This window comes from Penicillium rubens (genome assembly GCF_028828025.1).
Source record: "Penicillium rubens strain IBT 27055 chromosome Unknown utg000003l_segment0_segment0, whole genome shotgun sequence".
NCBI classification, from domain to species: domain Eukaryota; kingdom Fungi; phylum Ascomycota; class Eurotiomycetes; order Eurotiales; family Aspergillaceae; genus Penicillium; species Penicillium rubens.
The window spans coordinates 9,577,078-9,590,611 of NW_026890601.1; the positions used below are offsets into that span (position 1 = coordinate 9,577,078).

General features: G+C 47.2%; 7 protein-coding genes across 7 annotated transcripts; 4 read left to right on the top strand and 3 right to left on the bottom strand.

Moving 5' to 3' along the window:
- Positions 1-4,036: 4,036 nt before the first annotated feature.
- On the top strand, positions 4,037-5,791 carry N7525_009903 (putative C6 transcription factor; the record flags this gene model as incomplete). The annotated part of the gene is made up of 3 exons (XM_002563961.2): positions 4,037-4,693; positions 4,744-5,474; positions 5,530-5,791. The coding sequence occupies 3 exons, from the start codon at positions 4,037-4,039 to the stop codon at positions 5,789-5,791; spliced, it is 1,650 nt and encodes a 549-aa protein (XP_002564007.2).
- Positions 5,792-6,460: 669 nt separating this feature from the next.
- med7 (mediator complex subunit MED7) lies at positions 6,461-7,283 on the bottom strand (the record flags this gene model as incomplete). Its single annotated transcript, XM_002563962.1, has 2 exons — positions 6,461-6,970; positions 7,020-7,283. 2 exons carry the CDS (start codon positions 7,281-7,283, stop codon positions 6,461-6,463), a joined length of 774 nt encoding a protein of 257 aa, XP_002564008.1.
- Positions 7,284-7,477: 194 nt separating this feature from the next.
- N7525_009905 (phosphatase PAP2 family protein) lies at positions 7,478-8,585 on the top strand (the record flags this gene model as incomplete). The annotated part of the gene is made up of 4 exons (XM_061214895.1): positions 7,478-7,618; positions 7,673-7,766; positions 7,824-8,163; positions 8,222-8,585. The coding sequence occupies 4 exons, from the start codon at positions 7,478-7,480 to the stop codon at positions 8,583-8,585; spliced, it is 939 nt and encodes a 312-aa protein (XP_061069326.1).
- Positions 8,586-8,935: 350 nt separating this feature from the next.
- Positions 8,936-9,736, bottom strand: N7525_009906 (putative alanine--tRNA ligase; the record flags this gene model as incomplete). The annotated part of the gene is made up of 1 exon (XM_002563964.1): positions 8,936-9,736. The coding sequence occupies one exon, from the start codon at positions 9,734-9,736 to the stop codon at positions 8,936-8,938; it is 801 nt and encodes a 266-aa protein (XP_002564010.1).
- Positions 9,737-10,999: 1,263 nt separating this feature from the next.
- On the top strand, positions 11,000-11,431 carry N7525_009907 (uncharacterized protein; the record flags this gene model as incomplete). The annotated part of the gene is made up of 1 exon (XM_061214896.1): positions 11,000-11,431. The coding sequence occupies one exon, from the start codon at positions 11,000-11,002 to the stop codon at positions 11,429-11,431; it is 432 nt and encodes a 143-aa protein (XP_061069327.1).
- Positions 11,432-11,501: 70 nt separating this feature from the next.
- On the bottom strand, positions 11,502-11,786 carry N7525_009908 (uncharacterized protein; the record flags this gene model as incomplete). Its single annotated transcript, XM_061214897.1, has 2 exons — positions 11,502-11,591; positions 11,628-11,786. The coding sequence occupies 2 exons, from the start codon at positions 11,784-11,786 to the stop codon at positions 11,502-11,504; spliced, it is 249 nt and encodes an 82-aa protein (XP_061069328.1).
- Positions 11,787-11,911: 125 nt separating this feature from the next.
- N7525_009909 (fungal specific transcription factor domain-containing protein) lies at positions 11,912-13,333 on the top strand (the record flags this gene model as incomplete). Its single annotated transcript, XM_002563967.2, has 1 exon — positions 11,912-13,333. The coding sequence occupies one exon, from the start codon at positions 11,912-11,914 to the stop codon at positions 13,331-13,333; it is 1,422 nt and encodes a 473-aa protein (XP_002564013.2).
- Positions 13,334-13,534: the final 201 nt, after the last annotated feature.

Sequence of the window (13,534 nt, forward strand, 5' to 3'; positions counted from 1 at the left end):
ATAGGAAGATCCCTTAGACCCCATATTGCCCTAGATGAAGGATTTACCCAAACGGGTTATCCTCCGGTGACAGTTGTCGAATGGGCTGTCGCAAGGGCGGCCCGAAAAGCACTAAAAGTACAAAAGTACAAGATATGGAGTATGCAATATCCAATTGGGAGTGCCCAATTAGCTCTTTGGACTCCATAAGCGCTACTATGATACTACCGGCCGTTTTCAAGCTAAATGTTACCGTCTCGTGTCCTCGGCTTAATATACAATATAGGCGCATAATTAGGTACCAACCGAATTACAATATAGAAGTGGATGACCCAAATTAGTTAAGTTAGCGCCATACCGTTGTCGCTGTCTAGTTATGTACTATAATCTCATATAAAGGCTAATTTAACCGGCTTGCTGTATCTGGAAGATCCTCAGACTCTATACACAAGTCTATATCATCAAGGCAGATTGAGTAGATCATAGTATATACAACTTGACCCGGGGTGCATTTCAATATGGATCTCAATAGATCAGCTTGATTGTGTCCCATCTTCCATAGGGCGTTTTATTGTCCGATGTATCTTCGATATCCTCTCCAACTTTGGCAACCCTTTTTCCCCCCATATTAAATTGATTATAAAGTATTCGCTTATACTACCAGGTTAGTTAGACGGGAATTCACACTAAAATAAGTCGAAGGGAAATGAGATATAAACCCCGACTTTGTATGTAATACATATACAGATGGACAAATGTAGTAAGATACATATGTATGTATGTTCTAACCTTGGAAGGCTTGATATACCTATATTCCTGTGATATGGACTATTTTGATATAAAGGGAAAAGTGTTCCAACTATTTTACCTAATGACTTAAAATCTTTTCCTTAAGTATCTTGGAAGTTAAGAGGTTTAAGTGGGAACACCTTTTACAGATTGAAAGATTGGAATATATATGGCTGCCTGCTGGGCCCTTTCTCACTTTTCTCTTCATTTTCCCCAACCCCCCCACTGCTTTCAGCCCTACAGCCTTGTTTCGTCTTTGAAGGTATGCTGATTCCTGAATTTCCAATCCTTTTTTCCCGCCTCGGACTTGACTGACAATCATAGGAGCCTTTGCCACCATGGCCGTCACGTCTGTTTCACTCCCGTTCGACTGCACCCTTCCTTCCAGCTCCGGTAGCTCCATTAAAAAGCCCATCAAAACCGTCTCCAAGCCATGCTTCGGTTGTGACTGCGGCGATGAAGAGTGTGACTGCTGCATATGCACTGTGATGTGAGGCTGTCATCTCTCAAATTCGATGTGATCTGGGGAATTTCGGAAGCGCATGGTCTGAGTACCGGAGGGATCCAGACTCGGAAACCAGATGGAGAGGTGCAGGATCAGGACCCAAGGGGATTGGGACTGCATTTAATTTTTTCATTTCCCATTTTTGATGGTCGGGATGTATTCATGCGATACCCCCAACACCAATTGATTATTGTTCACTCTGTTTTAACATTTTTACACGAGCTCAGTAATCATAGCACATATAGTATACAAAACTAATTGATACACCTCCATAGGTACATACCTACATGCCTACATGTATGCAGGTAGTCAACCAAGTCTACTTATAGTTAACTAACTAACGTATTTCACAAGCGAGCCGGCCACGCAAGCGAGCCGGCCACCCCACCCAACATACTAATTTCAAATGCATTTATCTCAACCAAAACGCCATTAAATTAAATAAACTAAAATCATCATCTATCTGGGCATGTTTCTCTTCTATGCCCTGGCTTCCTACATATTCCACATGCTCGTCCGGCCTGGGGGGGCGGTCTTAAACCTTCCGAAACCTGCTCACGATAGTTGTTGATACGCGCTACTTAGGCCTTAAATGGCTCCGAACGTAGCTCACGAACATCCTAAACTAAGAGATCCCCTTCGTGGACTATAGTCCTTATAGATCGAGTTCGCTTTTGCTTTTTCTTCTCGTTTTTAGCGCGTAAATCGCTCACTTCTTTCTCGAGTAATACGGCGGATTGCATTATGATCTAGTAGGCTTTCAAAACCTAGTTTATAGCGGAATTAAGCGGGCTTAGGGGGCTTCTTGATCTTATACGAAGTAATGCTTTAATTGATAAAGCTTGCTTTTATAACTAGATATAGTTCGAGGGCGTTTTTAGATCCTAATCACTACCCCGGCTAGAGGGGGGGGTAGGGGTTCGAAGCCGAATATTAAGCTTTGAAATCACTATCTCCGGTGTAAAAAGTATTAAATCTGTAGATCGAAAGCTATTTTTGATAGTCTCTAATTTAAAAGCTTTAATTCGTACGAGAGGATATACTTCGAGGAAATTAAGTTTATCGATATAATTGACTCCGTTCCGTATTTTTATTTTAACTATCCGGCCGTACGAGCGTTTTAACACTATAAAATAGCCGATATCGAGAGGCTATAAAAGATAAGAGGAATACGGAGGTATACAGATTGGTATGATTTTATTCTCTTTACAGATTTTATCGAATCTCGGGGTTAAATAACTTCCGTGGCCGTCGAGTATTAAAAGCCGATACGCCCCCTTCGTACGCGAAGAAGTAGTAGGAATAAAGAGCTTTTTAAGCTAGCGAAGTCTAATTTCATTAGAGGTCTATCTATTAGGACTAACCTTAAATCTCTAGTCCTCCGGGAGGCTATCGAACTAGGATTTAATAAAGACTTTACCTTTAAAAATCATATATAGCGGGAGGGCCTAGCTAGTAGCATTTATATACTTAATAATAGTCACCTATTCTCGATTTCTAGGCTATAAAAGTGCTCGCCGACCGTAGTATTCACTCCTCGTTATAACCTTCGCGGTTACTATTAACCCTATCGTAAAACTAGTCTTATTAAAGTTATAAACATTATCGGGGTCGATCCTAAATTAAAGGATGGTTTTTTAAATAAGATTAAACCACTCCCTAATAACCTTCGGGTCTTCGCATTTCGCACGCTCGTAGTTATACCGTTTCGAAAACCGAGAGGATAGAAGAGGACGTCGTTTTATATAGTTCGTCACCTAGTTTTCGCTAATAGAAATAACCGGGGTAGTTCCGCGCTTTTTAAGAAGAAGGTTCGCCATTTCTCGTACTATAGAAGGCCGGGGGGCTACTCCACGTCGATCTATAGAGAGAATCCATTTTTTAAGAGATTCCTCTTCAATTTCTATTAGTTTATACGAATTAGCGCGAGAAATCGCGCGGCTTTAGTGGCCGTTTAGTCGGTCTTAAAGTGTTAAACGTGGTATCTTATAATAGCGCGCTAGTTCACGAATAGAAGAGATTTTTTGATTTTTAAAAGCCTGGATAGCTAATAAGATCCTACCCTCCTTCTCTATTGAATTTCTAGAGGATTGAGAGCGAATTGGTGGCATAGCGGATGGTTGAATTAACTAAGTGCTAATACATAGACGCGTTTTGGGTGGGGTGGCCGGCTCGCTTGTGTGGCCGGCTCGCTTGTGAAATACGTTAATCCTGATTATATGCCTGAGGCATCAGGCTGAATCAGCGGCCATTTTGTCAGCGGCTTTCGGGGCCCCGGGGATTCCCATCTTTTGAGCTTAATTTCCTACCCCTCTGGCGAAGTACAATGCATCCTGCATCTAATACATCTATTGCTTCCGAAGATCAGTCGAGGACACGGACTGCTCGTGCCTGTGATTCGTGCTATAAAAGAAAGGTAGGTCCGTTTATCAACTCTCAACTCTTCCCGGCGCTAAACTGGTCAGATCAAATGTGATGCTGCGCTTCCGCAGTGTAATTGGTGCAGTCACCATAATATCCCCTGCACATTCGACAGAGTGGTACAGAGGAAAAGGAAAAACGTCGATGATGAGGGGTGAGTCTGTACCCTCGGGCTTGTTCTTCTATGTGTCTGACGAAGATAAGACGTCCCAAAGTGTCACGGCTATCGGAGCGAATTAGTCGCATCGAGCAGCTTCTTGCAGATAACTTAAGGAGTGATCAAATCTCAGGTATAGTGCCTGTTCAATATACGGAGGAGCATCCCCAGACTAATTGGCAAAAATGCCTGGAGACTCGCCTCAATCTTTTGAAGCCAACACAACGGCCAGCAGCTCCCCAGGTAACGCGCAGCTTCCAGACTCATCGTCAGTGCGAGTTCACTTTGCGGGCAAAGAGCTGGGTGTCATCAGTCTACTCACAGGCACGCCGTTCCTCTTTCCCGAGGGACAGGAATGGATCAAAGCTCGCACCGGACAACCCCTTGCAATGGACAAGCTTTGTCCAGAACGAGCACCTTGGGATAAAGAGCGGGGGCAAACCTTCAACACTGTCCTGATGAACATAAACATGAATACTTGCAATCCCTATGAACGTCCCGACTGGAGGACAGTGCAGGTGTACTTCCAAGCATATAAAAACTCCAAGGTGATGCGGCGCGTCTTTCCCGTTATAGACCCAGATCTTTTTGAGGAAACCATCAAAACAGCTTACAGCCAATCACCATCTACCTTCAGATATGGCCAGGCTAGCGCCAGAGTTTGTGTCATTGCATTTCTGACCTTTGTTTCTCGCCTCCCCGACGTCAAGCGCTTTGTCAGCACCACTACAGCGACGGCACCAGTTGATCATGATCTACTTGCCACGAAAGCACAGTTCTTTATGCCTCAAGTATTACAAGAGTCTGCCAGCCTAGACGCAGCGCAGGCTATTACGATGTTGGTAAGTGAGCCGCTCTGGTATAGGATTCCGATAACTGACCGGTGAACAAGACTCTCTTCGAGCTATCTTCGGGAAATATGCGGGCAACCAACTACTATGCGGCGGTTGCTGCGCGGCTTATTTTCATGCTTGGTGGCAATCTCTCTAGCAGTCAGGCCGTCTCGACGGATACCCGCAGCCAGCAAAAGCATTTGCAGCTACGGAATCTATTCTGGATTTGCTACACGATTGATAAGGACCTTGCACTGCGCACGGGTCAGCCACCTACTATCACTGACGAAAATTGCGATCTGACACTTCCGGTGGGCTATCTCGATCGAGCATTCTTGGACGTGGAAGACCAGGAGGCCCCATGGTACGGTCCCGTATTTCCATTCGACTTGCGCCTGAGTATCATCAAAGCCCGAGCGCATCGAGAGCTGTATTCAGTCAGCTCTCTGCAGAAATCAGACGCCGAGCTGCTCAAGTCAATCAGAGAACTCGATGACGCGCTGGAGGAATGGCGGCTGTCAGTTCCTCCCAAATGGCGTCCAACCGTGTCCTTTTCTTCTGAGACCTCAGATCCAAATATGGGTATGCACAGTGTCATGCTGCGTCTGAACTACCACCTATGCATGACTATCATCCATCAAGCGAGTGGGAGATGCAAGTCGTGGATGCAGGGACAAAGTGGCATGATGGATGGTGTGAGTTCAAGTATGGCACTTTCGGTAGAGGCCAGTCGATCAAGTCTATGTTACCTGGAGGCGGCAGAGCATGTGGTAGTCGACGGGGTTTTTTGGTATGTGGTTGTCGTGTTAACCCGTGGGCAGGAACGCAAAGCTAATCCGTCTCAGGACCCTAATCTTCTACCCCATGTCCGCGCTGCTCACCATCTTCTGCAGTATTCTTCAGAACCCATTGGACCCATATTCGCGCGAGGACTTGGGCCGATTGAACGTCGCCACGGTTATGATTGAGCGCATCTTCTCACGGAAACTGCCCGCAACTGAGCTCGTGCACTTCAAATTGGTCGCCGATTTCATTGTGGAATTGAAGCGATTGGCCGAGTGTGCCATCGACAAGGCCTGGGCGGAGCAGCGTGCCGCGTCTCATTGATTTGCACATTGTTTTCCTCCTATTGATTCAAGGGTCGATATCATTGGCTGCACTTTAGCGTGAGGAGTTTTTGGCTACGTACTTAGAATTGACGAAGATACTAATATAGATAAAAGGAAGAACAGTCATTTGGATGGCATTGGGTAGAGATGGTCAAGATGGTGTTCAATGGAATGATATCTCATATATGATCCAGTCAGTAGCTGTAAGCAAGAATTCCCGGCAGAGATTCACGAATGTTGCTGGCTTCTCAGGTGAGCGTAATGGGATTCTGAGGGTAGCCAGTCTTGGATAGTCCGGTGTTCTGAAACGGGGTGCTGTTGGTGGTATCGGGTCGTTATACGTAACACCGAAGAGTGTGTCCCAAGATATTGGCGTAGTCTAATATCTGCCTTGGGATGATGCGAGCATTCGACGATTTGGCCGACACCCGTAGGCATCAGGGTGTCTCATATACCAGGCCGGTGAGCGTGCGTCCCATGAGACGCCTGTGGTAATAAACCCGAGGGACATTTCGTTGGATGTCGACGAAGCCTCAGTTTGACATTGTTCCACGCTGGGCTGTTGGCGTTGGGCTGTTCAAGGACGATGTTGAGACCAGAAACCAATATCGGAGTTGCAATCATGCGACTCGGCTCCAAATTAAGGATAATCAGGCCGTTGTTGGATTCAATTTTCTTTGTCCAGAAGATCCCAGATCAACCGAGAGTGCTCATCGGCCTTTTCTTTCAGCGCTTTGGCTTGGTCGGTATCGTCGTCTGACCCAGTGGCACTCATGCAGCTGCCCTCCGCTTGCAACTGCTCTAGTACAGCCTCAACCTCCGCCTTGACTTTGTCCATTTGATTCATCTCCTCTCGGCTGTGATTGAGCTGCTCTTCCATCATCATGATGAGTGATTCGCGGGCTTGGTGGGGACGGTAGAGGTTGAGAAGGTGGTGTGCATTGATGAATAAGTTGCGCAGGTCTTCGACCTTGGATTCGAATTGTTCCGGGGACACAGATAAGATACCGGTAAACTCTAGGAAATTAAGGAGCAGGGACTTGCTGATCTTGAGAAGGTAGTATGCGTGATTGAGAGGGGGCGAGGGCTCTGAGTCCTGTTCGGTACCGGCTGCGGGGGGTTCTGGGTAGAGCTGTTCGATTCCTTGCTCTTGTAATGACGGCAGTGTTGTAGATAACTATTCCAAGTCAGTATTGTCAGATAGGTTCAGATCTAGGTGAACGAACGGTTTGCAATTCGCCAAAGACGCTGTACGGCCCTTTAGGGATGTCGGGGGGCACCAGGTACCGGAGCTCTGAGGGAAGCTCCAGAGCGCGCAATTCAGCTGCTGACCATTGCTTGTTCTTGTGCAACCGTCCGTCTTCGCTTTTGGAAGCTTCGGCTTTGATCTGCTCCAGCTTGTCGATATTCTCGCGCGTAAAGTGTTTCCATAAAGGCGGCGGGGGCGCAAATGCCGTGGCCACGGCTCGTTGTTGGCTCTCGTCGGCCATATCAGCAAGCAAGAGGGGATGTGGGAAAAGAGAAATGTGAGCCCAAGGGAGCAGAATGGAAGTTCGGGTTGAAGAGAGAGCGGAGAGAGAGAGACGTGGTCCGTGCTTCCGCAATGTGTACGACTGTCAACTTGACCTGTTTCAATCTCGATCTGCTTTCAGTAAAATCTCTCTGCAGGCCACAGTTGTGTAGGATGCCTCACAATGGTTCGGGGAACGGGGCGACCCCGATTCTACAACGCGTTGGACTCGCTGGTGCCGCAGCTCGCTTTGCGCAACGCACCTATGCCGCCGATTATATCGCATTAGGATTCCTAGTGGCAGGATGGGTACTAGTAAGTCACAAATGATCTAACTCATGGATATAGTTCTTTTTAACACATTGATAGATTCAATTATTCGTGAGCCCGTTCCATCGCATGTTTTCGCTAGATAACAGAGCCATTCAGTACCCGTTCGCCGTCCACGAAGGAGTTCCTGTTTGTAAGTCGACCGTTAATGATACCGTCTGCTTCTCTTGATTCTAATGAAGAGTAACAGTATGGTCGGTCGTCTTCGCTGGTCTGATTCCTTTCCTGATTATTCTCGCCTGGTCCGCAATGTTTCGCGCCGGTGTGCAAAAGACGCAAGTGACAGTACTTGGGTTATTCGTGGCTTTGATGTTGACCTCATTCCTGACCGATATAATCAAAAATGCGGCGGGAAGACCGCGTCCGGACTTGTTGTCGCGCTGCAAACCCTCCAGGGGAACGTCGAGCAATGCGCTGGTCGCATGGACTGTGTGCACAGAATCCAACCAGCATATTCTGCAAGAGGGATGGAGGAGCTTCCCTAGCGGGCACAGCAGCTTCTCTTTTGGTGGCCTGGGATATCTATATCTGTAAGTGATTCTCCGAACGCACCGCGCTAGGACGCTCAAGCTAAAAATGACCCTGTAGCTTTTTGTGTGGTCAAATGCATGTCTTCCGTCCTCGAACGGACCTTGGACGCTGTCTACTTGCGTTTTTCCCATTACTGTGTGCTTTGATGGTGGCCCTCTCTCGTCTAGCCGATTACCGACATGATGTATATGATGTGACCTGTGGGGGACTCTTAGGCATGCTGATAGCCTGGTTCTCGTACCGACGCTACTATCCACCACTGCGGTCGGTCATGTGCGACGTCCCCTATGACAAAGCTGACATTGCTGGACCCGATGGCTTTGCTAAATTAGGTGATGAGGAGGCTCTTGCACAGCCCTTCATTTCACGGCCTGATCCTTCGGAAAACTATCAGCTCCAGGACACGGAGCCATCTCGATAAACCTTGCGCTTATTTTTAGACATTATAGTTACCTACCTAGGTAATCATGTCATTTTTCTACCGCGAAGTTCCACTCGCACTATTAGAGGGCCTTTTGCTGCTCGACCCTTGTCTTAAAAGACACCTGAAAGTGAACAACATCGGTTTGGTTTTGGCATATTTACATTGCTCGCACACGTACTCTAGAAATTTCTGTCTCATATTGCCGAAAGGAAAAGCAACTCGACGTGAGATCTTGTCAAAATATCCATTATTTGGTCTATTGGACTTTTATCATAGTCTGTCATACTCTGCTCACACCCTGTCTATATGGTGTTCTAAAACTTGGACATGGATCAAGTGAATCGGCATCATTGAACCACATAGCTGACCCGCGAGTTTCCTTGTTTTCTCGAGATCTTCTTGACGGTCACAGATCCACACAGATCTGTCGAATCGACATGTGTACCTCCACAGGGGTACACTTCAGCGCCGACGATGTTGACCACACGAGACTTTTCACCTGCGGGCACCAAACTGCGATCGGGAATCAATCGCTCCAATCCACGCGAGCGGAAATCCTCTTCGTCCCACCATTCGATTTGAACGGGCATCTTCGCGGCGATATACCCATCCAACTTGTTCTGGATTGATTCCTTCCATTTTCCTTCAATTGAGCCTTGAAATTCGCATGCTGCCGAGTCGGGGAAGTGTGAGGCTTTCAGTTCATCGAAGTTCTCAATCTCTTTCTCCAAAAGATGTCGGACTGATGCGCCTAGTACGTGGCCTGCGGTATGCAAACGGGAATATAGTAGACGCCTTTCCACATCAATTGCTTGCAGGACGGTATCACCTTCTTTGAAAGCGGATGGTGGGCCCTCGAAAAGCCCGAGGTGAAGCACCTGTCCATTGGCATCTGTGCGGACAGCAGTGACTGCGAAAGCGCCAGATGGGCCTTTTAATACCCCTGTGTCAGAGGGTTGGCCGCCACCTTGGGGGTGGAAAATAGTGTGCTCGGTGACAATAACATGATGTTCCTCGCTGGCATCTTTGAAGAGTAGACGATTGGATTCTTCGAGGTCATTGAAAGGGAAAATGGCCGTCACGGTGGTTTCAAGAGTATGGAGACTGGCATCGTGCTGGAAAACCAAGATGGTGCGAGTTGAGGCCATCGTGTGAATATTCGAGCGGAGTTTGATGCGGGGGAAAGGAGATAAGCCCGATTTTGTCAATCGAAAGTGTCTTGGAGTACTTGGGACTTGACATGATTCTATGTATTAACTGCAAATATTATCACAACTATATCATATATATCATACCTATTGGGTCGTTATTACTTTTCTATTTTCTATAGTCTATTACCCACCTTGGAAGATCCATGGATGTTGTAGTATACACGCTCAGTATACTTCGAATCAAGTCATATATTCAACGACTTGACAATTGAAATCAATTTCCCGCTCTAATTGGAGTTGAAGATATTCAGTCCGGCTATTCCTTACCTTAGCGATTGACCTGCCAATCTCTTCAACCCGAGAATCGAGGATTGGCCAGTGACGCCGTCTGAAAAGATGGTTGGTCTCCAACCGGTCAACTTCTTTACGGGGAACCCGAGTTTAGATGTTGCTGTATCGAATCAAGAGGATAACATGAGTATTCTTGTTGAAGAGTCCACCACATGTTCCTCAAATTAGAATGTGAATTCCAATGCAAAGACAATGAGGTTGTTAAGGAAGAGAGCTATGGCGGGGTGGACCCCAGTCGGGTCATCTTTCCCGGTTGAACTTCGTAAATTAAATAGCTTGACCTTGACCTTGACATTGACCTTTCACTACTCACATCGATCTTATATCAGAATATCATTCACTCCAATTCACTTCAAATGTCTTCCCGGAAACCCAAGGTCCAAATTCTACTCTCCGTGGATTTCGATGCCGTCTCGGGCTTTCTAGGGACTGGGGCTTCGGCTACAACCAATCTGGCCGATTACAGCAGTGGCTTTTTTGCAGCTCAGGTCGGAGTGCCACGCTTATTGCGCCTCTTTAAGAAACATGGAATTGGTTCCTCGGTGACTTGGTTTGTGCCCGGTCATTCAATGGAATCATTCCCGGAAGAGACCAAAGCAATTGTTCAGTCGGGCGCCGAAATCGGTTGTCATGGATATGCGCATGAGGGCTCGAGCCAAATGACTGAATCACAAGAGAGAGAGGTCATTGCCAAATGTGTGCAGCTGGCGACCGACTTGACTGGGAAGAAACCTCGGGGATGGAGGGCGCCATTATATCAGTTGCGAACTCACACCATTCGAGTTCTGGAAGAGTTTGGATTTTTATACGGTATACTTTGCTCGCTACTTTGTCTATTCCAGGAATACTAAATTCAAACCAGATTCGTCTCTGACACATCATGATTCATCGTTGTACTTTGTCCCTCGAATGTCGGAGCCCAAGGCCATTGACTTTTCACCTTCCAAGTCTGCGTCTACTTGGATGAAGCCCCTTCCTGTCCCTGCAGCTAGGACTCCTCAAACTCTGGTTGAGATTCCGTGCAATTGGTATATGGAGGACATGACTCCCATGCAGTACCTCCCGGGTCTAGAAAATTCACATGGGTTTGTCAGTCCGCTCACTATTGAGCAGAATTGGAAATCCCGATTTGAGTTCCTCTACAGTGAGGCCCTTGAAAAATCGATCGAGGAAGATTCTGAGCAAGGCTTCGTTTTTCCTCTGGTGCTGCACCCCGATACCAGTGGAATGGCTCATGTGGTTGGGATGATCGACCGAATGATTTCGTGGCTCAAACAGCAAGAGGTTGAATTTGTGACATTTGGCGAGTGTGCGGCAGAATGGAAAAGGAATCAAGCGTAAGCATAATCTAAAGTATTCTGATTCTGTCTATGTTTATATACATAGAACATCACCTATGTGTACTCCGTGCCTACATAGCAGTTGGAGATTTGGTGGGGCGCTTATCCGCCACTCGCGACCTCCAATTTTCTTTACCAACTTCATCCCATTTGGCCCAAGGCTGTTTGCTGTTTCATACCATGTGAAGTTTACATACCCAAATTTGGAACTCGTATGCCACGAAGAAAAGCTGCAGACCGCACAGGTCCGGTGAAGACCCGATCTCGCGATGGCTGCAAAGAATGCCGGACGAGTCGTGTCCGATGTGATACCGCAAAGCCTCTTTGCACGCGTTGCCGGGAGAAAGGACTGCCATGCACGAAGAATCTGGTTTTAAAATGGGAATCTGAATTCATCAGTCGAGGAGTGGCCTTTGGACGTGCGGGTGTTTGGAATAAGACTGGCGCAAGTCAACCTACACACGGCTCGCTTTCTTCGGAAATGCATGTGTGGTGCCCAGTGCCCACTATCAGCTCCTGGGGTTTCATAAACAGCGGTGTATCGACATTTGCACACCCAGATGAAGTGAATGTTGACTTCGATGAGCTGAATGCATTGATTTCAGTTGCCGGGAGCTCAGACTCACAAATATGGTCCTGGTTACGACATTTCCCACATCTGAGCGAGCTTACCAGCAATTTCAACCCCAGTCTCCCCCCGTCTCTTGCACTATTTCCTGAACTATCCAAATCTGGGCACGGGGAGCTGTTTGATTACTATCTTCAACAAGTGTGCCCCCGCACAACCGCCAGCTCCACATTTTCTTCGCCGTTTGCCTCTGTCATTCTGCCATTCTGTTTATCGGCTTCTCCTACGCTTTTCAAGGCCATTCAAGCATTGGGGGCATGCCACTGGTCAAGGCTCAATCCAAGCTATGGTGCAATCGGCCTGCGTTATAAATCAGAGGCTTTGAGGGACCTTCGTCAACGTCTTTCGTCGGAGGGAAGTTTGACATGCTCCATGGATCCTGAAGTACTGGTTATCATGATCATGCTATGTCTATACGAGATAGTGGACAAGTGTGATCAACAATGGACCATCCATCTCAAAGGCGCCAATGATTTAATCCGACTGCGAAGAAAACAGCAAATGACATTATCGCAGTCAACAGCCCCATCGAATCCGGTGACGAGTTTTGCAGAGCAATTCTTTGCCTTCCAGGATGTCATGGGTCGAACTGCTTGTGCCAAAGAGGTCTTGTTTGGTACCGACTACTGGAAACCGGACGAGCGCAACATCGATCTTTGGATGGGATGCAGTCCTGAATTGGTCTCGATCCTGGCCAAAATCACAGATATGAGTCGAACAAGGAGACAACATACGTCCGACGCGGACAAAGCATCGTTCTCACTACGCGCGGCTTCTCTTGAACGCCAACTAGAGAACTTAGTCCAAGAGGTGGGAGAGGGTGACGATGAAATTCTCGCACTGGTTGCGGATGCTAAGCGGTTGGCCGCAATGCTTTACTTACATTGTGCTCTATATGGGGCTGGTCCCACCACACCTTTAGTGAAGTGTTATGTGCGCCAGATTCTGCGACTCATATCGGACCTTCTTGACCGTAAATCGCTGGTCAATGTGACATGGCCAGTCTTTGTGGCAGCTGTTGAGCTTGACCCATCTGATGATGAGCTCTTCCCGGACTCTGCAACGGAATCAGGGTCGGGACGAGCGATTGTGCTACGTTCCCTGGCAACAATGGCTGATTCAACTATCTCGAACATTGCTCGAACACGGGCAGTGATCACCAAACTGTGGCAAACGCGCGACACAGATTTGATCAAGGGAACTGCTCTGCAGAATCATTGCAATGATTGGGAATGGCATGTGGTTCCAATCAGTAATGCCATGAGTCTGGCGTGAAAGCGTGAAGGATGAGCATGTGGAATCTCTGTACATTAGTTACGCATTGAATGATCGATCAATTTTAATTTCCTCAGTTCAATTGCATATCCCTATACACAGAGAAAGTGTACAATTGCGCATCCATCGATACATCCAGTGTGTATCAGATCACTCACTGTGGCAGAGGGGCTTGTCCGGATCAGGTTAGCGTAATGTCAT